The sequence below is a fragment of the Triticum aestivum genome, chromosome 2A (genome assembly GCF_018294505.1).
Source record: "Triticum aestivum cultivar Chinese Spring chromosome 2A, IWGSC CS RefSeq v2.1, whole genome shotgun sequence".
In the NCBI taxonomy this organism is placed as follows: Eukaryota; Viridiplantae; Streptophyta; class Magnoliopsida; order Poales; family Poaceae; genus Triticum; species Triticum aestivum.
In genome coordinates this window covers 732605484-732632024 of record NC_057797.1, presented here as the reverse complement: position 1 = coordinate 732632024, position 26541 = coordinate 732605484, and the positions used below count along the sequence as shown (strand labels likewise).

General features: G+C 48.7%; 1 protein-coding gene across 1 annotated transcript; it reads right to left on the bottom strand.

Moving 5' to 3' along the window:
* Positions 1-19995: 19995 nt before the first annotated feature.
* Positions 19996-21293, bottom strand: LOC123186285 (probable xyloglucan endotransglucosylase/hydrolase protein 12). The gene is made up of 2 exons (XM_044598069.1): positions 20965-21293; positions 19996-20869 (listed from the first exon to the last, which is right to left on the bottom strand). The coding sequence occupies exons 1-2, from the start codon at positions 21232-21234 to the stop codon at positions 20270-20272; spliced, it is 870 nt and encodes a 289-aa protein (XP_044454004.1). The 5' UTR covers positions 21235-21293; the 3' UTR covers positions 19996-20269.
* Positions 21294-26541: the final 5248 nt, after the last annotated feature.

The following is a 26541-nucleotide window of genomic DNA, read 5'->3' as shown; positions in this document are numbered from 1 at the left end:
CTTGATAGTTTAGTGCACCATGCTTAACAGCTTAGAATCGGGGCATCAAAGACGTTTTGAACGTCATGGATCATATGAGATGTTCCAGGAGTTGAAGTTAATATTTCAAGCAAATACCCGAGTTGAGAGATATGAAGTATCCAACAAGTTCTATAGCTAAAAGATGGAGGAGAATAGCTCAAGCAGTGAGCATGTGCTCAGATTGTCTGGGTACTACAATCGCTTGAATCAAGTGGGAGTTAATCTTCCAGATAAAATAGTGATTGACAGAATTCTCTAGTCACCATCACCAAGTTAGTAGAACTTTGTGATGAACTATAGTATGCAAGGGATGACGAAAATGATTCCCGAGCTTTTCATGATGATGAAATCGATGAAGGTAGAAATCAAGAAAGAGCATCAAGTGTTGATGATTAACAAGACCACTAGTTTCAAAAAAAGGGCAAAGGGAAAGAAAGGGAACTTCAAGAAGAACGACAAGCAAGTTGCTGCTCAAGTGAAGAAGTCCAAGTCTGGACCTAAGCATGAGACTAAGTGCTTCTACTGCAAAGGGACTGGTCACTGGAAGCGGAACTACCCCAAGCATTTGGTGGATAAGAAGGATGGCAAAGTGAACAATGCTATATTTGATATACATGTTATTGATGTGTACTTTACTAGTGTTTATAGCAACCCCTCGGTATTTGATACCGGTTCAGTTGTTAAGAGTAGTAACTTGAAACGGGAGTTGTAGAATGAACAAAGACTAGTTAAGGGTGAAATGACGATGTGTGTTGGAGGTGGTCCCAAGATTGATATGATCATCATCACACACTCCCTATAGTTTCGGGATTAGTGTTAAACCTAAATAAATGTTATTTGGTGTTTGCATTGAGCATGAATATGATCTGATCATGTTTATTGTAATACGGTTATTCATTTAAGTTAGAGAATAATTGTTGTTCTTTTTACATGAATAAAACCTTCTATGGTCATACACCCAATGAAAATGGTTTGTTGGATCTCGATCGTAGTGATACACATATTCATAATATTGAAGCCAAAAGATGCAAAGTTAATAATGATGGTGCAACTTATTTGTGGCACTGCCGTTTAGGTCATATTGGTGTAAAGCGCATGAAGAAACTCCATGCTGATGGGCTTTTGGAATCACTTGATTATGAATCATTTTGATGCTTGCGAACCATGCCTCATGGGCAAGTTGACTAAGACTCTGTTCTCCAAAACAATGGAGCGAGCCACTGACTTATTGGAAATAATACATACCGATGTATGCGGTCCAATGAGTGTTGAGACTCACGGCGGGTATCATTGTTTTCTGACCTTCACACATGATTTGAGCAGATATGTGTATATCTACTTGATGAAAAATAAATCTGAAACATTTGAAAAGTTCATATAATTTCAGAGTGAAGTGGAAAATCATCATAACAAGAAAATAAAGTTTCTACGATCTGATCGTGGAGGAGAATATTTGAGTTACGAGTTTTGGTCTTCATTTGAAACAATGCAAAATAGTTTTGCAACTCACGCCACCTGGAACACCACAGCATAATGGTGTGTCCAAACATCATAAACGTACTTTATTAGATATGGTACAATCTATGATGTCTCTTACCGATTTACCACTATCGTTTTGGGGTTATGCATTAGAAGACCGCAGCATTCACGTTAAATAGGGCACCATCTAAATCCGTTGAGACGACTCCTTATGAACTATGGTTTGGCAAGAAACCAAAGTTCTCATTTCTTAAAGTTTGGGGTTGCGATGCTTATGTGAAAAAGTTTCATCTTGATAAGCTCAAACCCAAGTCGGAGAAGTGCGTCTTCATAGGATACCTAAAAGTAACTGTTGGGTACACCTTCTATCACAGATCCGAAGGCAAGATATTTGTTGCTGAGAATGGATCCTTTCTATAGAAGGAGTTTCTCTCGAAAGAAGTGAGTGTGAGGAAAGTAGAACTTGATGAGGTAACTGTACCTGCTCCCTTATTGGAAAGTAGTTCATCACAGAAATCTTTTTCTGTGACTCCTACACCAATTAGTGAGGAAGCTAATGATGATGATCATGTAACTTCAGATCAAGTTACTACCGAACCTCGTAGGTCAACCAGAGTGAGATCTGCACCAGAGTGGTACGGTAATCCTGTTCTGGAGGTCATGTTAATTGACCATGACGAACGTACGAACTATGAGGAAGCGATGATGGGCCCAGATTCCGTGAAATGGCTTGAGGCCATGAAATCTGAGATAGGATCCATGTAAGAGAACGAAGTATGGACTTTCGTTGACTTGCCCGATGATCGGCAAGCCATAGAAAATAAATGGATCTTCAAGAGGAAGACGGGCGCTGATAGTAGTGTTACTATCTTCAAAGCTCGAATTGTCGCAAAAGGTTTTTGACAAGTTCAAGGTGTTGACTATGATGAGATTTTCTCACTCGTAGCGATGCTTAAGTCTGTTCGAATCATGTTAGCAAATTACCACATTTTATGAAATCTGGCAAATGGATGTCAAAACTACATTCCTTAATGGATTTCTTAAATAAGACTTGTATATGATGCAACCAGAAGGTTTTGTCGATCCTAAAGGTGCTAACAAAATATACAAGCTCTAGTGATCCATCTATGGACTGGTGCAAGCATCTCGGAGTTGGAATATACGCTTTGATGAGTTGATCAAAGCATATAGTTTTATACCGACTTGCGGTGAAGCATGTATTTACAAGAAAGTGAGTGGGAGCACTACAACATTTCTGATAAATATATGTGAATGACATATTGTTGATCGGAAATAATGTAGAATTTTTCTGGAAAGCATAAAGGAGTATTTGAAAGGAGTTTTTCAAAATAAAGATCTCGGCGAAGCTGCTTACATATTGGGCATCAAGATCTATAGAGATAGATCAAGACGCTTGATAAGTTTTTTCAATGAGTGCATACCTTGACAAGATTTTGAAGTAGTTCAAAATGGAACAGTCAAAGAAAGAGTTCTTGCCTGTGTTACAAGGTGCGAAATTGAGTAAGAGTCAAAGCCCGACCACGGCAGAAGATAGAAAGAGAATGAAAATCATTCCCTGTGCCTCAGCCATAGGTTCTATAAAGTATGCCATGCTGTGTACCAGATCTATTGTATACCCTACACTGAGTTTAGCAAGGGAGTACAATAGTGATCTAGGAGTAGATCACTAGACAACGGTCAAAATTATCCTTAGTGGAATAAGGATATGTTTCTTGATTATGGAGGTGACAAAAGGTTCATCGTAAAGGGTTACGTCAATGCAAGTTTTGACACTGATCCAGATGACTCTATGTCTCAATCTGGATACATATTGAAAGTGGGAGCAATTAGCTACAGTAGCTCCGTGCAGAGCATTGTTGACATAGAAATTTGCAAAATACATACGGATCCGAATGTGGCATACCCATAGACTAAACATCTCTCACAAGCAAAACATGATCACACCTTAGTACTCTTTGGGTGTTAATCACATAGCGATGTGAAATAGATTATTGACTCTAGTAAACCCTTTGGGTGTTGGTCACATGACGATTTGAACTATGGGTGTTAATCACATGGTGATGTGAACTATTAGTGTTAAATCACATGGCGATGTGAACTAGATTATTGACTCTAGTGCAAGTGGGAGACTGAAGGAAATATGCCCTAGAGGCAATAATAAAGTTATTATTTATTTCCTTATTTCATGATAAATGTTTATTATTCATGCTAGAATTATATTAACTGGAAACATAATACATGTGTGAATACATAGACAAACATAGTGTCACTAGTATGCCTCTACTTGACTAGCTCGTTAATCAAAGATGGTTAAGTTTCCTAACTATAGACATGAGTTGTCATTTGATTAACGGGATCACATCATTAGGAGAATGATGTGATTGACTCGACCCATTCCGTTAGCTTAGCACTTGATCGTTTAGTATGTTGCTATTGCTTTCTTCATGACTTATACATGTTCCTATGACTATGAGATTATGCAACTCCCGTTTACTGGAGGAACACTTTGTGTGCTACCAAACGTCACAACGTAACTGAGTGATTATAAAGGTGCTCTACAGGTGTCTCCGAAGGTACTTGTTGAGTTGGCGTATTTCGAGATTAGGATTTGTCACTCCGATCGTCGGAGAGGTATCTCTGGGACCACTCGGTAATACACATCACTATAAGCCTTTCAAGCATTGTAACTAATGAGTTAGTTGCGGGATGATGTATTACGGAACGAGTAAAGAGACTTGCCGGTAACAAGATTAAACTAGGTATTGAGATACCGAGGATCGAATATCGGGCAAGTAACATGTCGATGACAAAGGGAACAACGTCTGTTGTTATGCGGTTTGACCGATAAAGATCTTCGTAGAATATGTAGGAGCCAATATGGGCATCCAGGTTCCACTATTGGTTATTGACCAGAGAAGTGTCTCGATCATGTCTACATAGTGCTCAAACCCGTAGGGTCCACACGCTAAACGTTCGTTGACGATATAGTATTTATGAGTTATGTATGTTGGTAACCGAATGTTGTTCGGAGTTCCGGATAAGATCGCGGACATGACGAGGAACTCCGGAATAGTCCGGAGATAAAGTTTGATATATGGGATAATAGTGTTTGGTCACCGGAAGGGTTCCATAATTCACCGGAAGGGTTCCGTAATTCACCGGAAGGGATTCCGGATGTTTCCCGAAATGTTTGGGTACGAGAACACTTTATTTGGGCCAAAGGGGAAAGCCCACAAGGTTTTTGGAAAGCGCAAAAGGAAGTTTTGCGGAGTCCAGGGGCCAGACGCCAGGGTCCCTGGTGTCTGGGTCCAGACGCCGGGAACCCTGGCGTCTGACCCTAGAGTCCGAGAAGGATTCTTGCCTTTCAGGTGAAACGACTTTGTGGAGGCTTTTACTCCAAGTTTTGACCCCAAGGCTCAACATATAAATAGAGGGGTAGGTCTAGCACGCAAGACACATCAAGAAACACCAAGCCGTGTGTCGGCTACCCCGCCCTCTCTAGTTTATCCTCTGTAATAGTTTTCGTACTACTTAGGCGAAGCCCTACGGAGATTGTTCTTCACCAACACCGTCACCACGCCATCGTGCTGTCAGAACTCATCTACTACTTCGCCCCTCTTGCTGGATCGAGAAGGCGAGGACGTCATCGAGCTGAACGTGTGCTGAACGCGGAGGTGCCGTACGTTCGGTACTTGATCGGGACGGATTGTGAAGGTGTACGACTACATCAACCGCGTTGATAAACGTTTCCGCTTACGGTCTATGAGGGTACGTAGACAATACTATCCCCTCTCATTGCTATGCATCACCATGATCCTGCGTGTGCGTAGGAATTTTTTTTGAAATTACTACGTTCCTCAATAGAGGTGTCTCGTTTCGTTGATCCACGTAGCCCTCATCGTTGTTTCCCCAAGATCTATAGGACTGACTCACGGTGTCCTGAACTAGGGGGTACTCACCATGTCATCTCCCAACCAAGTGGATTGAGCCGAGGACCCCCATGGAGGTTCACTCATGGGCCACTTCGGGCATCCCATGACGCGTACAAGGAGGATTCCACAAGACTTGGCGTCCATGCCTAGGACTCTGCTAAACCCTAGGCCTCCGATACATTATATAAACCAAGGCCAGGCTAGTCAATAGATGATCTCATATTCATTAAAACAATCTCGTGGTAGATACATGTACTATGTATTATCCCACATATGAATACAATCAAAAGCAGGACGTAGGGTATTATCTCTTCGAGACAGCTCAAACCTGAGTAAAATCGTGTGTCCGTGTTACCATCGCTCCTAGACGCCTAGCTTAGGACCCCTACTACGTGTTAGCATGCATATCCGATTGCCTCGTTTCCACTAACACAACCACCTCCGGGCACTGAGACGTCGGCTAAGGGTTGTCTTGTTGGTACGGAGACACCCTGTCGTGGTTCTAAGTCTGACAGTAGTGTAGGGGGGTAAGTATGGAGAGGCAAGATCTTAGTTGTGGAGAAGTTGTAAGCACGCAAGGTTTACGAGTTCAGGCCCTTCTCGGAGGAAGTAATAGCCCTACGTCTCGGAGCCCGGAGGCGGTCGACTGGATTATGTGAGTATGAGTTACAGAGGTGCGAACCCCTGTCTCGGAGGAAGGGGCGGCTTATATAGAGTGCGCCAGGACCCCGGCCAGCCCACGTTACAAAGGGTTCAATGTACATTAAGGCAGGGCGTTACTGGTAACGCTAGTAATAAAGTGCTATGATGACCATAAAAGCTATTTAATGACCGACCGTTAGCGTGCGGAGTGACTTTAGGTCTCCTGGCCGTCGAGTGGTTTGGTCTTGGTCGAGTGATTGCTTCTTGGTTGAGTGTCTTCGAGTTTGTCGAGTGGAACGCCTCCAAGTCGATTGAAAGGTGTTTTCTTCTAGAGATGTCCTTGGGTAGGGCACTTAGGACAGGTCCATGACCCTACCCTAGGTACATAGCTTCATCATTAGCCCCCGAATGGATCGAGGTTTGAGTGGGGAAGGAGTTGAGAACTTCTTCGACTCGTTTTTCATGCCGTGAGCACATCTTGTTTCAGATCAACGGACCTGAGTGATGACAGCAACTTCCTTTTCAGTTGCCTTGATCCATCCTTAATTCTTCGTCGAGTGGGTTTCTTTACTTCTAAGGCTCCGAGTGATGGTGCGGAGGAGATCTTTGGTCTGACAAGTTGTTTGCTGCGCGCAGATTTCGTGGGATCCGAATTTTGGGAAGCACGTGGGACGGGGGAGGCCGCAGTAATCGGATGGGATAGAGCGGAGCCGCCTCGATCCCCGCGCCACCTTTTTCGCCATGTATCGTGCGCGCGGTCGTTACGGGATTTGACAGAGCCACCTGGGCCTACCCGTCAGCCACTCGGAAGCGGCCTCATATAAGGCGCTGGACCGGAGTCTCCCGAACAGTGCATCCCATTACCTCTTCTCTTCCTCACGCCCCTCCGTTGCGCTCGCTCTCGCCCCAGCGCCACCGAACCGTACGCGTCTTGCCAGCGACAATGGGGAAGGAGAAGACAGCGCCTCTGGAGCGGGCAAAGAAGGCGACGACGAGGTCGAAGGGGAAGGCGACCAGCCGGGGCGGATCTTCCTCGCGGACCGGCCTGCCGAAGGGCTGGATCCAGGGCGACTGGATCCACTCGAGGATCTCCCAAGAAGACCTCGACGACCTGGCCGAAGGGGGGCTGATCCCCTATGACTCGGCGCGGCTTCCGGGGAAGGAATCTGAGCCGCAGCCTCGGGAGGGTGAGCGTGTTCTTCTTGCCACCCACGTCGACCATGGATTTTCCTTGCCCCCTCACCCTTTCTTCTGAGGGTTTCTGAACTTCTTTGGGGCACAACTCCACCATTTTACCCCCAACTCAATCGTTTATCTTGCCGCTTTCATTTCTTTATGTGAGAACTTCCTGGGTTGTCGGCCTCACTAGGGTCTTTTCAAGCATATTTTCACTTGTCGCTCCCAGACAGTGAAAAAGGCTAATCCGAGTGACGAGAGGACCCAAGTGATCCAGATGTGTGGGGGTCTTGGCATCCAGACGAAAGGGAAAAGCTCCTTTCCGTCCATGATTCTTCCCGACTCAGTTTGTGGATGGCAGTCGACCTGGTTTTACTGTAAAGACCAGTCGACGCCAGGGCAATCGACTGGCCTTCCTCCCTTTACCATGGACCGAGTGAGGAAACCCTCCCCTTTGAAGGTGCTCCCGGAGGAGAAGGCACACGTGAAGGTGTTGGTATATCGAGTGGTCCAGCTTATTCGCGACGGGGTCACTGGCATGGATCTCTTGGAGGTCTTCCTTCAGCGGTGCATCCAGCCTCTTCAAGCTCGAGACCATCCGATGTGGATGTATTCGGGTCTTGAAGACTCCACTCGGATCCACCTGGAGGAGGTCGACAACGACACACTAGAGAAGTGGTTGTCGGGCATTACCGGGAACAAGGACAATCCCATGGGAGCCAGGAGAGTCCCTCCATTCGACCAGTCCAACGCACCAAAGCAGGTCTGATTCTGAGTTTTTGCTTGTAATCTGAATTCACTCGCGTAGCTGCCTATATTGCGTCGACTGACTTTGATCTACCTGCTTTCTTTCAGGCCATTATTGAAATGTATTCAATGCCCAACAGGGAGCAAGAGCAAGCTCTGGAAGGCGAGGCGAGTGGTGGCAAAAGTGGCGAGTGGACTTCCGACGGTGAAGGGGATGGAGGAAGCGACGACTCAAGCGATGGAGAAGAAGTCGAGTCGCCTCCTCGCAGGGAGAGGCGATCCAAGCTTGACCAAGAACGGCCGAGTGCCCGTGACAAGGCAACTGCTCAGGCTGGCCAGTCTTCAAAGTGTCCTCGGATCTCTTCACCAACCCCGACTGAGAAGGCGCCAAAGCACCCCAAAGTTGCAGAGCCGAACACTTGGAAGGCGTTGCCGAAGATCAAGATTGATATCTCTGTCGCTTCCGCGTGAGTGTCTCTCTTTGCATTCACTCGACGTTCCGCGCTGTTTGATTTTCTTGTTTTAACTGGACAAACTTTGGAACTGTCAGCGCTGCCACTTCCGGGACCTCGGCTTACAGGGATGATGATGAGGTGATGGAGGATGCGGTCACTTCTAATCCGGGTATGATTTCTGCCATACTATCTTTATTCGGTCGATTCAACTGCAATGTGCATCATTGGGTGACGTGATTTTGGCAATTGGACTTTGCACAGCTCCCAACATTATTGACCTCCCTGATGATGATGAAGAGCCCGAGAGGCCTTTGACGAGGAAGGATAGGCGAGCTCCTGTAAGTGAGGCGCTACAGTCGATGCCGAGGGCGGAACCAATCGTTCAGGACACTGGCGACGTCAATCGGGGTTCTGTTACCTTCGCCGAGCCTCTATCGAGTGCCTTGCCTTCTTCGTCGATTGCTCGGGCTTCTGTCGACCCGCCTTCGGTTTTTGCGACCCATCATGTCCCAGAGGACAAGGTGAATGCTGCTAGGGAAGCCATACGCCAGGCGAGCATTATGATGGAGAAGATGAAGACGGTGCGGGACGCCAGCCAAGCCGCCTATGATGCCAGCTCGGCTCTCCAGAGCAACGTTCAGGTTAGTTGGTCGCCGCTTGTTCTGTTGGGATATGCTACCTGAGGATTCTTTCCGAAAACCTTTGCATCTGTACACCCACTGGGTGCGTCGATTGAATTTTTGGACTAGTGGGGGCACGCTGAGTGCACCCACTGGGTGTAGTCCCCGAGACTACGGTGGACTGCTGGCAGTCGACTGTAGTCTTTGTATTTTGCCGAATGTATAAACCAAACTAGTAGTTTGTCTCTTCCACTTGGTCTGGTTGAGTGGGATCAAAACCGGTGGGGGCACGCTAAGTGCACCCACTGGGTGTAGTCCCCGAGACTATGGTGGACTGCTGGCAGTCGACTGTAGTCTGAGTTTTGCTTTCTCTCTTTCTGCCCTTTTTTTGGACTCGACTTCGGCGGGCCGGTTGAGTGGGATCAGAACCGATGGGGGCACGCAAAGTGCACCCACTGGGTGTAGTCCCCGAGACTATGATGGACTGCGGGTAGTCGACCATAGTCTAAGTATTTATTGCCTTTGTTGTTTTTTGCTGTAAAAATAACTTCTCCCCTTTGATTTCAGAAATCTTGTGATCTTGGAGCTCGCTTCGCTGATTTGGAGAGGCAGCAGATTCAATTGAACCTTGACTTGGAGCTGGCCAGGACAGAGCTGCAGAAGGTCAGAAACGGCGCCGCTGGTAAGACAAGTTTGTCGACTGGTCAGTTTTAGGCTCGAGCACCCTTCTGCTATTTCTGAATCAATCATCATTTGTTTGCAAAAAAACTGAGAGAAGCTCTGGCGAAAAAGGATCAGAATTTGGCTGCTGCCCGTAAGGAGGCTGACGACAAGACCGCTCTGGCCGAACAGAAGCTGGCTTCAGTCGGCCAGTTGCAAGAAGAGAATACCAGGCTGAAGACCGCTCTGAATGACTCCAACAAGGAGTGCTCGCGCTGGAAGAAGGAGAATCTCGTCCAGGGCGAGAAAATGGAAGGCATTTCTCGCAGGAGGGATGATCTGGAGAGCTATCTGAGAAGTCTTGCCAAGAAGTTGTTCATCAAGCTTGAAGGTGCACATTCTGTTTCGACTGATTTTTTTTGTGTCGACTCAGTGTATGAAAATTGACTTATCCTTGGATCGTGAATGCAGAGTTTTGCCAGAACTTTGAAGAGGAGACTGGGCGGATCGAACCAGGTTTGGATCCAATCAACTCTCCCATGAAAGATGAAACTGTCATGAATCTGCTCCATCGGGAATCTCGCATCGACAGTGTCGTGGACTACCTGGCTCGACTGAAGGTCGCCATGTCGCGGATTGACCCGGCACTTTAGCTAGAGGCTGTGCTCCAAAATGATATTGAGTCCCTGATGACTCGACTAAATGAAATCCCCGACCGAGTGCAGGAGTGGAAGAAGTCTGCTGCTCAGTGTGGCGCTGACGTGGCTCTGTCTTTGGTTCGTGTCCACTGCAAGGAGGTGCGACAGGACAAACTGGCAGCAATCAAAGTCGCCAACACCCAGAAGCATGACTTCCGAACCTTTATGGTGACTTTCATCGCTGCAGCCACTCGGATAGCCGACGGTGTCGACCTGGATGAGTTCGTCGAGCCTGCCAGCCCTCCTCCCGCGGAGTGAACAAACTCTTATGTCCCACCTTAAATTTGCCTCGGAATGTCGAGTGGTTTTTGTAACCGTTAAACTTTTTCGGCTGCATGCCCGAGTACTTCGATCTGTGATCTGGAACCTTTAGAATTTACCTAAACTTGGTTTACCGTTGAATATCTTTATGAATCTCCTGCTGAGTGAACCCATTCTTCATTCGAGACAACTTTTGTATTCGCAGTGCAGCTCCGAAGGAGAGGGAAGCAGTTGACCCATGTCTTGTATTTGTGGCGAAGCTCCCCAGGGGAAGGCGGCGGTCGACCCACACCCTGTTACTGCAGAGTGGACGGAGCGCACATTGTATTTGTGGTGAAGCTCCCCAGGAGAAGGTGGCAGTCAACCTTACCCTCGTCGTCCTTGAGGATGGAGATGTGTTTCGTACTTAGGCGAGTTCTGGGCTGCAGCTAAGCTCCCGAGTGGGAGGATTGCTCTCCACTCGGTAGGATTTTTCCAAACTTAGGCGAGTGTCGGACTGCAGCTAAGTCTCTAAGTGAGAGAACTTAGGCGAGTACTGGACTGCAGCTAAGCCCCCGAGTGGGAGGATTGCTCTCCACTCGGTAGGATTTTTTTTCAAACTTAGGCGAGTGCCGGACTGTAGCTAAGTCTCCAAGTGAGAGAACTTAGGCGAGTACTGGACTGCAGCTAAGCCCCGAGTGGGAGGATTGCTCTCCGCTCGGTAGGATTTTTTTCTAACTTGGGCGAGTGCCGGACTGCAGCTAAGTCTCTAAGTGAGAGAACTTAGGCGAGTACTGGACTGCAGCTAAGCCCCCGAGTGGGAGGATTGCTCTCCACTCGGTAGGATTTTTTTCAAACTTAGGCGAGTGTCAGACTGCAGCTAAGTCTCTAAGTGAGAGAACTTAGGCGAGTACTGGACTGCAGCTAAGCCCCCGAGTGGGAGGATTGCTCTCCACTAGGTAGGATTTTTTTCAAACTTAGGCGAGTGCCGGACTGCAGCTAAGTCTCTAAGTGAGAGAACTTAGGCGAGTACTGGACTGCAGCTAAGCCCCCGAGTGGGAGGATTGCTCTCCACTCGGTAGGATTTTTTTAAACTTAGGCGAGTGCCGGACTGCAGCTAAGTCTCTAAGTGAGAGAATTTAGGCGAGTACTGGACTGCAGCTAAGCCCCCGAGTGGGAGGATTGCTCTCCACTTGGTAGGATTTTTTTTTCAAACTTAGGCGAGTGCCGGACTGGAGCTAAGTCTCTAAGTGAGAGAACTTAGGCGAGTACTGGACTGCAGCTAAGCCCCCGAGTGGGAGGATTGCTCTCCACTCGGTAGGATTTTTTTCAAACTTAGGCGAGTGCCGGACTCGCAGCTAAGTCTCTAAGTGAGAGAACTTAGGCGAGTACTGGACTGCAGCTAAGCCCCCGAGTGGGAGGATTGCTCTCCACTCGGTAGGATTTTTTCAAACTTAGGCGAGTGCCGGACTACAGCTAAGTCTCTAAGTGAGAGAACTTAGACGAGTACTGGACTGCAGCTAAGCCCCCGAGTGGGAGGATTCTTCTCCACTCGGTAGGATTTTTTCAAACTTAGGCGAGTGCCGGACTCACAGCTAAGCCTCCGAGTGGGAGGCTGGCTCGCCACTCGGTAGGATTTTTTACAAACTCAGGCGAAACGGATTCGCAGCTAAGCCACCCACTGGGGGATTTCTTACGCAAACAAAAACAATAATAATCACTGGGAAAATTATAACGCTCTTGTCTTTGATAAACAAACTACAGGAGTTTTTCTTATTACATCTCATCTGAGTGAGAATTCAAGTGCAAAAGGGGCGGAGTAGCTCCGCATTCCAGGCTCGTGGCTCGTCAATCTGGCGATCGACATTGTAGAGGTGGTATGCTCCATTGTGGAGGACTCTGGTGACTGTGAAGGGGCCTTCCCAAGTAGGAGCGAGCTTGTGTGGTTTCTGCTGATCTACTCGAAGGACTAAGTCTCCTTCTTGGAAGGCTCGGCTCTTCACGTTTCTGGCATGGAATCGACGCAAGTCTTGCTGATAGATGGTCGATCGAATCAAGGCCATTTCTCTTTCTTCTTCTAGGAGGTCGACTATGTCCTGCCGAGCTTGTTCTGCTTCATCTTTAGAGTAGAGCTCGACTCGGGGAGCGTTGTGAAGCAGGTCACTCGGTAAGACTGACTCGGCTCCGTAGACCAGAAAGAATGGGGTTCTTCCGGTCGATCGATTCGGGGTTGTCCTCGATCCCCAAAGGACCGATGGAAGCTCGTCGACCCATGCACCTGCTGCGTGCTTGAGATCGCGCATCAATCAGGGTTTCAGTCCTTTGAGAATTAGGCCGTTTGCCCTTTCGACTGGGGGTGAGCGACCGAAGCATAGTCGACCCGAGTGCCCTGAGAGGCGCAAAAGGCCCTGAATTTGTCGGAATCGAAGTTTGACCAATTGTCCGTGATGATGTTGTGCGGAACTCCATATCTGAATATCAACTCTCTGATGAAACTGATAGCAGTGCAAGCATCGAGATTCTTGATAGGCTTGGCTTCAATCCATTTGGTGAACTTGTCGACTGCTACCAGCACATGAGTGAAGCCGCTCCTGCTTGTTCTCAGTGGTCCAACCATGTCCAGCCCCCAAACAGCGAAGGGCCAGACGAGTGGAATGGTTTTCAGGGCTGACGCGGGCTTGTGCAGCATATTGGAGTAATACTGACATCCTTCACATTTGTCGACTATCTCTTTTGCCATCTCATTGGCTCTTGGCCAGTAGAACCTCGCTCGGTATGCTTTAGCCACAATGGTCTGAGAGGATGCATGATGACCACAGGTCCCCGAGTGGATATCGTTAAGGATCATTTGACCTCCTTCTGGTGTAATACACTTCTGGCCGACCCCAGTCGCGCTTTCTCTATATAATTGTCCCTTTATGACTATAAAGGCCTTGGATCGACGGACGATCTGTCGAGCCTCTTCTTCGTCTTCTGGGAGTTCTTTCCTTAGGATGTACGCGATGTATGGTTCTGTCCAGACGGGAGTGATAACCAGGACTTCCATGATCAGGTCGACCACAGCTGGAACTTCAACTTCAGTCGGATCCGTGGCGCTTTTTGGCTGCGGGTCCTCTTCAGTGAAGGGATCCTCCTGGACTGATGGTGTGTGGATGTGTTCCAAAAACACATTGCTGGGAATGGCTTCTCTTTTGGAACCTATTTTTGCCAGATCATCAGCTGCTTGATTTTTCAGTCGGGGTATGTGATGAAGCTCTAACCCCTCGAATTTCTTCTCCAGCTTTCTCACTGCATTGCAATAACCAGTCATGGCTGGACTTCTGACGTCCCATTCCTTCATCACTTGATTAACCACCAAATCTGAGTCGCCATGGACCATGAGGCAACGGACGCCGAGTGAAATGGCCATGCGCAACCCGTATAAGAGTGCTTCGTATTCTGCCTCGTTGTTAGAGGAATCAAAGTGGATTTGAAGAACATATCTGAGTTTATCTCCTCTGGGGGAGACCAACACTACTCCGGCGCCGGAACCATTTAGCATCTTGGAACCGTCGAAGAACATGGTCCAATGCTCCGAGTGAACCTGAGTCGGCAGTTGCTGTTCAATCCACTCGGCGACGAAATCCGCGATTGCCTGGGACTTGATAGCTTTCTTTGCCTCAAACTTGATATCTAGAGGAAGGAGTTCAATCGCCCATTTTGCCACTCGACCAGTTGCGTCTCTGGTATGCAAAATCTCTAACAATGGAGCGTCGCTGATGACTGTAATGGAATGATCAGAGAAGTAGTGGGCAACTTTCTTTGTGGTCATATAAACCCCATATGCGAGCTTCTGATAATGAGGATATGTTTGCTTCGATGGGGTCAAGACTTCAGAAATATAATACACTGGGCGCTGAACTTTGAAGGTTTTCCCTTCTTCTTCCCGCTCGACCGTAAGTACCGTACTGATGACTTGCCCTGTGGCTGCAATGTAAAGCAGCAAAGGCTCCTTGCTGATTGGGGCAGCAAGCACCGGCTGGGTGGAGAGCAGAGCTTTGAGCTCTGCAAACACTGCATCAGCTTCAGGAGTCCACTCGAACTTGTCGGACTTCTTCATCAATCGGTAAAGAGGCAATGCCTTTTCACCGAGACGAGATATGAATCGACTTAAAGCGGCCAAGCAACCAGTAAGCTTCTGGACGTCGTGCACTCACACAGGACTTTTCATTCGGAGTATAGTACCAACTTTTTCTGGATTGGCGTCGATTCCCCGTTCGGAAACGAGAAAACCGAGTAATTTTCCGCCAGGAACTCCGAATGTACACTTTGATGGATTAAGCTTGATATCATACCTCTTGAGGTTGGCAAAGGTTTCAGCAAGGTCAGTCAGCAGGTCGGAACCCTTCCGAGACTTGACCACAATATCATCCATGTATGCTTCCATATTCCGACTGATTTGAGTGAGTAAACACTTCTGAATCATCCTCATGAATGTGGCTCCGGCATTCTTGAGGCCGAACGGCATGGTAACATAACAGAAGCACCCGAATGGAGTGATGAAAGCTGTCTTGATCTCGTCAGGCCCATACAGACGGATCTGATGGTACCCGGAATAGGCGTCTAAAAAAGACAGTCGCTCATATCCCGCAGTCGAGTCGACTATCTGGTCGATACGGGGGAGAGGAAAATGATCTTTCGGGCAGGCCCGATTGATATGTTTAAATTCAATGCACATGCAAAGTGACTTGTCCTTCTTGGGGACCATGACAACGTTGGCGAGCCACTCGGAGTGGTAGATTTCTTGGATGAACTCCGCTGCTAAGAGCCGAGCCACCTCCTCGCCAATAGCTTTTCTCTTCTGGACGGCGGACCGTCGGAGATGTTCCTTGACAGCTTTTTACTTTTGAGTCCACTCTTAGGCGGTGCTCAGCCAGCCCCCTGGGAATACCCGGCATGTCAGAAGGCTTCCATGCGAAAATGTCCCAGTTCTCATGGAGGAACTGGATGAGCGCTTCTTCCTATTTGGAGTCGAGTGTTGTCGAGATATGAGTCGGAGCGGCGCTGGGGTCGGTCGGGTGTATGTGAGCTGTCTTCGTATCGCCAGTCGACTGAAAAGCTGACTCTGTAGCGGGCTTCTTGGCTCGCAACAGATCACTCGGGTCTGCAGTCTTCTGGTATTCCTGCAACTCCACCACTGCCATCTGAGCATCAGCGATCTTCAAACCTTTCTGAAAACATTCTTCCGCTTTCTTCTGATTGCCCGTGATGGTGATCACACCTTTGGGGCCAGGCATCTTCAATTTGAGGTACACGTAACATGGTCGGGCCATGAAGCGTGCATAAGCCGGCCTGCCCAAAATAGCGTGGTAGGCACTTTGGAAGTCTACAACTTCAAATGTCAATTTTTCTTTGCTGTAATTTTTGGAATCACCGAAAACCACATCAAGAGCAATCTGGCCGAGTGATTCAGCCTTCTTCCCAGGAATGACTCCATGGAAACTCATGTTGCTGGCACTGAGTCTGGACATCGGAATGCCCATCCCTTTCAATGTCTCTGCATACAATATGTTCAAACCACTGCCACCATCCATCAAGACTTTGGTCAGTCGGGTGCCTTCAACCACTGGGTCGACCACCAGAGCTTGCCTCCCAGGGGTGGCAATATGCGTTGGGTGATCGGACTGGTCGAACGTGATGGCAGTCTGGGACCATTTCAAATAACTTGGTGTCACCGGAGCAACCATATTCACCTCTCGGTTGATGACTTTCAGTCAACTTTTGCGCTCAACATCAGCAAAAATCATCAGGGTGGAATTGACTTGAGGGTATCCGTCGTCACTGTCTTCTTTGTCCTTGACCTTGACCGACTCCTTTTCTTTACCTTTGGGTTGCTTGCCCTGGAACTGCTGGATCAAGAGTCGACACTGTCGAGTGGTATGTTTCGGGTAAATGAAATTACCTTCTTCATCTTTCTTTGTGTGGACGAGACACGGCAAGTCCAACACATCATTTCCGTCCTGGTCTTTAACCTTTTTGGGGTTCCAAGGCCCTTTAGGTTTCCCTTTAAACTTTCCTTGGGTTAAAGCCAAGGCTTCCCCGGGAGCCGCTGGCTCGGCTTTCCGCTTTTGTTTCCGATTGGAATTGCCTCCGGTTTCTTGGGCGACTGACTTGAGCTTGCCACTCCTGAGTCGATCCTCATCTTCACCATTAGCGTACTTGGTGGCAATCTCCATCATCCGATTCAGGGACATATCCCCGGTTCGACCGAATTTCAAATTCAGTTCTCTGTACTTGACGCCTTCCTTGAAGGCACAAACTGCTTGGTGGTCAGGCACATTCTCCATCGAGTGGTGTAATGTGATCCACCTCTGGATGTAATCCCTGAAAGTTTCATTCGGCTTCTGCACGCAAGACCGCAGTTCCGTCAGCCCTGCCGGTCGCTTGCATGTGCCTTCAAATGTGGTGACGAACACTCAGGAGAGATCTTCCCAAGTGTAAATGCTGCTAGATGCTAACTGGTTCAGCCACGCTCTGGCCGAGCCCTCTAACATGAGAGGCAGGTGCTTCATGGCCACTTCATCATTGCCGCCGCCAATCTGGACGGCCACTCGGTAGTCCTCAAGCCAAGTATTGGGCTTGGACTCGCCAGTGAACTTACTGACTCCAGTCGCCAACCTGAAGTTGGGAGGAATCACAACGGCCCTGATGGCCCTACTAAAGCACTCTGACCCCGAAACATGTACTCTGCTGGTGGTAGGTGCATCCCTGTCGTGACCTTCTCGGTGAGCCCTATTCCTGTCGACCAAGCCCTGGACAAGAATAGATCTCGCGTCAAAGCCTGGCCCTCTGGGGTCGACTGGAATCCTTCGCCCACCACTATGAGGGCGCCTGTCATCCTGCTGGCGAGGCACATATGACCCGCTCCTCGGGGAAGGCATTGGCACTCGACGTCGACCGTCACGATCGACTTGGTGATCATACTGCTCATGGGTTCCCATACTGGCCACGCCGATCTCCACGTCCCTCATGCCTCGGGGGCGATCTCGGGCTGTGAGCCGACCGGACTGTGTCCGCGGCAATGGATCTACTGTGAATCCTGTTCCGCGACTGAGAAACAGCGGAATTCTGATCTCCTACTGCCCGGAGTAACGCTCTGATCTGCAGCAAGCCTCTGCCAGCCTCCGACTGGGAAGGCTGAATCGACTCCGCTATACGGGCCGCAGCCGCTAAATTATGAATCGGAGTTTGATATACCTGCGGGGGCGGGAAGAGCTGACGTCGACTGGATTCGGGAACCCGTTGTCGCACACGCTCGTCGAGTGCTCGCTGGAGGTTCTCCAGTCGAGTGCGCTCGGCCAAGTTTGCCAGGCGCGCGTCCTCCAAGGCGCGAGCCTCAGGGGTTTCTCCAATGATAGGAGTGTGCAGTGCATCCATGTTCCGGCGGCGAAGTTCTTCTCTCTGCAGCGACGTGAGAGGCTCGGGAAGATACTCCTCATGGAGACGCGACAGGTCGCCTCCACCCGCGCCTCCGTCGGTGCGGGGAAAACCGGGAGGACTGGGTAGCCCATCGACCATCAGAACCTCCGCCGCCGGATCGCTGCGGTCGCACTCGGATGCGGTCTCTGCGGAGCCAGTCGAACAGGCCGTAGAGGGATTCGTCGGGCTTGATCGCCGCGACTTGGAGGGTGGCCGACTGACGTGCCACCGCGTGCCTCACCCACCGCTGAAGTCTCGATCGACCAGAGCGCTTGCGCCGGTGGGAGACGGGGAGGGAGGACAACACAGGAGCCGACCGGTAGGGGGTCGACGGTTGCCGCAGGAGAACGCCGCGGACACAAGCGCTAAAGTGCGTTGCCCCGCGAGCAGGGAGTGCATCCACGTCGAGGCGGAGCCTCCTGGAGCCAAGCAGAGTCGTCGATGATGAACGTGAGCGCGCCGAGACGGATCTCGCGGCCCTCCACCAAAACTCCGCTGAAAACTATGATGATTCTAGTCGGAAAAGGTCGCAACTCCTCCAATAAACGCTAAAACACCTGCCCCACGGTGGGCGCCAACTGTCGTGGTTCTAAGTCTGACAGTAGTGTAGGGGGGTAAGTATGGAGAGGCAAGATCTTAGCTGTGAAGAAGTTGTAAGCACGCAAGGTTTACGAGTTCAGGCCCTTCTCGGAGGAAGTAATAGCCCTACGTCTCGGAGCCCGGAGGCGGTCGACTGGATTATGTGAGTATGAGTTACAGAGGTGCGAACCCCTGTCTCGGAGGAAGGGGGCGGCTTATATAGAGTGCGCCAGGACCCCGGCCAGCCCACGTTACAAAAGGTTCAATGTACATTAAGGCAGGGCGTTACTGGTAACGCTAGTAATAAAGTGCTATGATGACCATAAAAGCTATTTAATGACCGACCGTTAGCGTGCGGAGTGACTTTAGGTCTCCTGGCCGTCGAGTGGTTTGGTCTTGGTCGAGTGATTGCTTCTTGGTCGAGTGTCTTCAAGTCTGTCGAGTGGAACGCCTCCAAGTCGATTGAAAGGTGATTTCTTCTAGAGATGTCCTTGGGTAGGGCAGTTAGGACAGGTCCATGACCCTACCCTAGGTACATAGCTTCATCACACCCTGCGTAGCATCTACAAAGGGATGAAAGCCAATGATGGGCCACTTTCAGACTATAAACAGCCGCAACGGAGAATTTGCCTTACGTAATCATCATCATAAAGCCATAAATATGCATCAATTTGACTTAAGATTTTGGCCAAGCTGGGTTGCCTGGATCCTATGCTTACCCTCTACGTTCCCGATACCTCGGCTAGGGTAAAGGGACCACCTTTGGTCCCGGGCCGTGACAACCCGGAATTAAGGGGGGGGGGGGGCTTTAGTCCCCACCCTTTAGTTCCGGTTGGTGAACCGGGACTAAAGGCCCTTACGAACCTGGACTAAAGACTGATTCTGCACTAGTGCATATAAACATGACGGATTTCATACAAACTGTACGAAAATGGTTACATTTCGGTCATATGTTAACTATGTGCATGTACGGTCGCGCGGAGCTCACTCCCACGACATGGATACACTACACTAGTCTACGCTCGGCCGTGGAGGATCCTTGTCTTCCCCATGTACGGCAGCCCGCTAACCAGACTGCCGAGAGTCCCGGAGGCATATTCTTCCCATGTGTCTTCCCTATATCCGGCTGCGCCGCTCATCGGAGTGGCAAAGAGGATGCTTAAGCCGAAGGGGAAGGGTGCTTCCATACTTAGGAACTAAGCGATTTCTAGGGGTGTACTTAGGAACTAAGTTGGGTCTCATAAATTAAAAGAAGAGGGGGTATACATAACTCATCCATGTATATCATATATAGCATAATTAATGCAAATATAGATACACGTGTACATGTACACATAGACATAGGTATATGGTGGAGCTGTTGAAAAGAAACAAAATTTGGAAAGGAACAGCTGGGAAGCAATAAGAGTATATGTAACAAAAATAAATGAATGAAGTCCGAGTCGAATCAATGGGTCGTGTAAGGAGTGGTAGACCGGCTCCGGCCAACCAATGTTTCCTTGGTGCGTGCAACCACCACGACCGGACAGCAGCTGGATCGATCAGTACTGCGGCAGGCTGCACTCGGGGCCGGGCTTCTTGTTGTCCTTGTAGTCGACGCAGTAGTCGTAGATCCTGTGAGACTTCTGCACCTCCTGCATCTTGGCCCGCTGCTGGTCGGTGAGGCCAGCACAATTCTGCTGCCGCCCGCCGTGGCTGAACGCCCCGGCGCAGCCGTAGACGCAGGAGTCGGCTCCGTCGCAGGGGCAGACGTCGAGGACCATGTCGCGGTAGCCGGCGACGAAGGGTGCCTTGGACCAGTCGGCCTTGACGCGGCCGCCCTGCGTGGCCCAGTCCTCCGCCGACCAGATGCTGGAGTAGCCGAACATGGGACGCTTGATCGGGTACGCAATGCCCTTGTCCCGGTAGTTCCGGAACACCCGGATGGGGACGTCGTCGACGTACCAGACGATCATGCAGGGCGTCCAGGAGATGGTGTAGGCATGGAAGTCAGCGGTGGGGTCGAACCAGGGCACGAACTGCATCTCCTTCTTGCCCACGCCGTCGGCGAACACGTTGGTGTGCAGCGTGTAGGGCTGCCCGGTCTCGTTCCCCAGGAACTCGAAGTCGATCTCGTCATGGTCGGCCCCCACGGACGATGTCTGGTGATTTACAATCAATGAAATGGTGCACATACGGTCAGTATCGCAGTACAAGCTCATTGGTAATAAGTATACTATAGGAATAGGATACGTACGTAGTATGTGGTGACGGTGCCGGCGGAGTTCCCCGGGACGAGCTTGATGAGGGTGGAGACGCTGCCGTAGATGAACTGCTTCTTCGTCTGCAGCAAGCAGCCGGAGGAGTTGCTCTTTAGGGACATGGTCAGGCCGTGGCCGTCGTCGGAGAAGGCCGCGTTCTCGGGGTTCCACTTGATGTCGCAGTTGTCGCGGAAACTGGCACTCGCGAGGCCGATGGCCGTCGCCGCCATCGCCACCAGGAGGAGCGCCCTCCTTGAGCTCTCCATCTTCTCCTACTTCGTAGTTGGCACTACCGCACTAGCTTAGCTTTTGGTGGTGTAGGAAGTGTATGTCAAGAAGACTTGATGAAAATGCAGAGGTGCACAAGGGCTTTATATAATCCTCTCTGCGTTGCGGATCTGTGCTCATTATTTTCAGTCAAATGCAAAAGTGTCTGCTGCGCACGTAGTGTAGTATGTAAGCTGGGTTAGTTTGCGCCATGCATGTCTTATTATTCTCTCTTCAGGTTGTGTGTACCTAGTGATTGTTGTCGGTTTGTTCAATTATCATTTGGGATTACTTGCATCTGGGACCATCTGGGTTTGACATAGTTAGTGGTCAGCACAAAGGTGTTTCGTCCTTCCGCTTGGTTGCATGCCAAACTGCGCACCTGTCGATGAGATGAGATGAGGGAATGCGCCAACTGTGAGCCCAGAATGGAAAGGACTGTAAAATAGGATCTAGCATATTGTACATGTACATGTATTTATATACGTATATAATTGTATTATGATCATCTATATAAAAAGACATGAGGCTGGATGTTAGCCACCCACGCAAAACCCTAAACCTAAAACTCCATCGCCGCCTCCCTAGGTGTGAGTAACGCACAAATGCCCTACTCCAGCTTCTACTCGCTCGTCTTGTCGTTCGAAGCGCTACAGGCTCAGCAGAGTGCGTCGGAGGGGTGGACTCCCTCCGCCAACGCCGTGACTCGCTCGGGCCCCTACGGCCAGGGCGGGCATGCTCCCTACTCGGAGCCCTACCCCTCCTAGGGTGGGGGTCGCTCGGCCGACGGCAATGGCCAGCCCGGGCACGGCCGTCAAGGCGGCAACGGTGGCCCCAACGGTGGCCGCGACCGCAATCCCTCCTACGCTGGCAATGGTCAGCAAAGTGGTGGGGGTAACGGCGGCAACAACGGAGGTGGTGGCCGTCGCAACAATCGGTGGCGCCCCCGGTGTCAAATTTGCAAAAACTGGGGGCATGAGGCCGATGAGTGTCGCAAGCGCTATGACCAGGAGCACAACACTCGCTCCGCCAACTCGGCCTCCACCAACACCGTCGACTATCCTTGGGTACTGGACACCGGGGCTACGGATCACCTGGCGAGTGATCCGGAGCGCCTCCAGGTTCACGAGCGCTATGGTGGCAAGGACCAGGTTCAGGTGGCCAATTAGATCATCGACAAGTTGGATCAACAAGCATACATCTTTTTTCAAGGATACATCAACTCTGACGCTATGGCTGGAGGGTGCATTGATTCATCCAGGGCTCGGTGTCAAGAACATGCTTTCAGGGTGTTTGGGTTTGGTTGTGACGCGGTCTTGGATTCTTGGTGTTGTGTGTTCTGCCTCTTTGCCACTTGTGGCTGGAGGTCGTACGAGGCGAGTGGTGTGTCGTTGTAGTCGTGGTATGCTTGTTTTCATGCTTTGTATGCCGGTAGGCGTTGTATATATCACCTTGGCACTTCTTCTATGAATCTATACACCGGTGTATCTTTGAAAAATGCATCATTCATCATTCGTCTGCAAATTCGTTCATTCATCACATCATTCATTCAACTAGTTCTACGTCAACATAAAAAAGGACTAGTTTAACTAGTTCTACACCAACATCAAAAAAAGGAATAGTTCCACAAGTTCAACCTCAAAAGAAAGTACTCCCTCCGTCCGGAAATACTTGTCATCAAGATGAATAAAAGAGGATGCATCTAGATGTATTTTAGTTTTAGATACACCCCTTTTTATCCATTTTCATGACAAGTATTTCCGGATGGAGGGAGTACTTGGTCATGATCATAGACAACAAATAGCTCAACGGGTTCAACACTCAAAGTTCAGCATCATTCAACAACTCATCACTTGTTTCACTTGTTACCAAGTACTCCATCATCCTTCGTGTCTTTTCCCTGGTCCTCTTCTATGTAGGTCTAGCACCATCACCTCTTGATGAACTAGGTCCAGCAACTCTTAGAGCAGATCATGGTGCTCTAGCAGCAGCTCTTGGAGCAGAAGATGATCTTGGGGGCCTTGGAGACGGACCTCTTTGGAGCAAAAGAACTTGGAGGATGAGCTCTTGGAGAATTAGTTGTTGGGGCCTCTGTTGAAGAATATCTTGTGGCAAGAATACTTGGATTAGGAGCTCTTGGATAAGGAGCAGTTGTGGTCTTTTTAGAGAAGAGGCACATGGATCGGGAGGGGATCCAACAGCTATTGTTGCAGATGAAGAAGCAGCACCAGAGGAAGAGCTTGGAGCACCTCGGGCAGATCTATTTGTCTGAAACAAACCAAAAAAGGAAATTAATTATCGGCAATATATTTTCATTATAAAATGAAATGCAAGTGCAAGTCACCGGATGTTTATTTCTTCAAATCATAAGTCCAGGCTTAAGGATCGATACAATTAGTGTATCTCTGCAAATGAAACTTAACATCGCATGTCACATCTTCCAAGCTACACAGAGAAAGATAAATTACGAAAATAATAAACATATCACCAATTCGTCATTTACAAACCCTAATTCCCAATTTCTCACATACAGAAACCCTAATCGGTCAATGCAGATTGGCAGGGCAGAACTTACTCGACACCCCTAGACCGGAGGTAAAATGGTGGTTGTACTTTGGACTGGCTTTCCAGAAGTTGGCCATGGCCATTGCTGTCGCTCTCGATTTGAGGTCATACGGCGACGGCGAGTGCTCTGATGCGGCAGGGGGTCACCACAGTCGATCCGGTCCTACTCCAACACGCCGCTAGGTCTCCGCCGTTGGGATCCACTGTCTGTTCCGACACTTTATCAAGCACTCGTTACCGTCATCGCTTTGTGTCACATGAGCGAGAGCGGAAGTGATGAGGAGGGCGGGAGAATCGGGGAAGGGGGAAACGGTTGGGCTAGGCACCGCTAGGTGTCACCCCCACGGTCACTGTTAGTTTCGTTGTCAAAACGCGCTCAATCGAGCTTTTAGTGTGTTATTGTTAATTTTGTTGTCAAAACGCACTCAATCAAGCTTTTAGTGCATTCGGCAAAATGAAATGTGAAACCGATGTTTTTTCAAAGCTATTACTCAAACCATTATTTTCTTTTAGAAGTCACCCGGGATTATGTTGGTTTTTGGCATCTTACTCACTAATTAGTATGTATATTTATAAACATACAGGTAAGTGTAACATGAACTAAACGCCGAGTTTGCACTTGCGAAAGAGACGGGACTTTCAACACCCGGGTGCCTCTACGCCCTTTATGAGCAGTAAACTGAAAAAGAAAATGATAACAAAATCAAAAAAATCTGAACCTTTGGAACATAAAACATGATCAAACATTCGATGTTCGTGCAAAGTTTCAGCCTCAAATAACATTTGAGGAGCCCTCACCTAAAAAAACAAAATCAGTGTTCAAAGTTTATGTGCACTTTTGAACACTAATTTTGTTATTTTTGGTGAAGGCTCCTCGAGTGTTATTTGTGGCTGAAAATTTGCAAGAACGTTAAAAATTTGATCATCTTTCTCCTTGCAAAAGCTCTCGATCACTTAACCAACGCACACTCCATTGTACTTGCATCAAGTATCAATACATTAGCACTTAGTCCATCATTTTTATGTCTCAATGACTGTAGCATAGCAGGATAGTATACAGCATTTTTCCATCATTTTTATGTCTCAAAACATAGGTCTTCGCACTAGGCAAAAATGAGCCATGAAGGAACCTACCTGGGGTTGTTAAATAGTTTGAAACAATTCACAAGCAAAACCCATTTTTAATACATGCGTGGATAACTTCAGCTCTCACGTGAACCTAGCTCATATAGCAAATGCCACAAAACTCTCATTCTCTTTGGTTTATGTGCCCCTAGCAACTTTGGCACTCGACGAACCATGGTACTGGCCACCAATTAGGTAATGCTCCCTTGGCATGCCGCATGCCTCGAGCACAGTCTGACTGCAATTGCTCACAGTAAGTTTCTCTGCACACCTCCAGATAAGAAACAGGACGATAATCCTTGTGTCGTGTTCTCTGGATCCAAAGCCACATTTTGCTGCCCGGCGGTCGAGTCTTTCTCATGGTCCCACAGCTTCCATGGGTGGTTCTCCTCCCATTCTTCCTTCGCTCGTTGCCTCTACTTCTTTTTCTCCTTTTTGCTCTCTCGGTGCTTCTGCACGAGAGACACCGACCGTTTGGAGGAATTGTATTTATCCACAAGCGAAACATCTGTTGCACTTCTTTTCATGTCCATCTGCAATTGCCTTTTCTTTGTTTTTTGGGAAAACTTTCAATCTATTCATCTTCAATCATGGCAGTACAACGAACACCAGAAATAAAAATTACATCTAGATCCGTAGACCACCTAACGACGACTACAAGCACCGAAGCGAGCTGAAAGGCGCGCCGCCGTCATCGCCCCTCCATTGCCGGAGCCGGACACAACTTGTTATAGTAGACAGTCAGGAAGTCGTCATGCTAAGGCCCCATAGGACCAGCACCCCAGAACAGCAACCGCCGCCGATGAAAAATAACGTAGGTCGGAAGGATCCAAACCGAAGACACATGAACGTAGACGAACAACGACGAGATCCGAGCAAATCCACCAAAGATAGATTTGCCGGAGACACACCTCCACACGCCTACCAACGATGCTAGATGCACCGCCGGAACGGGGTTAGACGGGGAGACCTTTATTCCATCTTCAGGGAACCGCCGCCGTCTCGCCTTCCTGAATAGGACACAAACCCTAGCAAGATTGAAAAAAACGACTAAAAACGGAGCCCTTCCGCCGGCCCTTGCCAGGATGCACCGTGCCTCCATGGCCCTAGGGCCACCGGAGACGAGGCGGATTTGTGCCTTTGCTTTGTTGTAGGCTTCTAAAGTTCTAAGTTGCTGCAACAAACACGAAAATGCCAAACGGAGACCGGGCTCCATGGAGGCCTTAATTTAAAAACTTCAAAATTCAGACTTTTCAGTTTTAAAAAATTCTCCAAAAAATTACACATATACCTAGATACATGATGTACATGGGCGCAAATTTTCAGGTAGAAATACGTTAAAATGAGAGCTACAGAAAAAAGAAAAATTTGAGGCTTTTTAGCATATGTATTGTTCATCCTCAAAGTCCATGATTTTATCTTTTTTTTGTGCAGCTCGCAATTCAACGTATTTCATCCTAAAAAAATTTATATACATATACAATACATCCTTGCATACATGTGTAATTTTTTTCAGGATTTTTTGGAACAGAAAATTTTGAATTTTGAAATCTTCAAAATAAAGGTATCCATGGAGCTCGGTCTCCAAAATGCCCTACTCCAACAAACAGCATTGA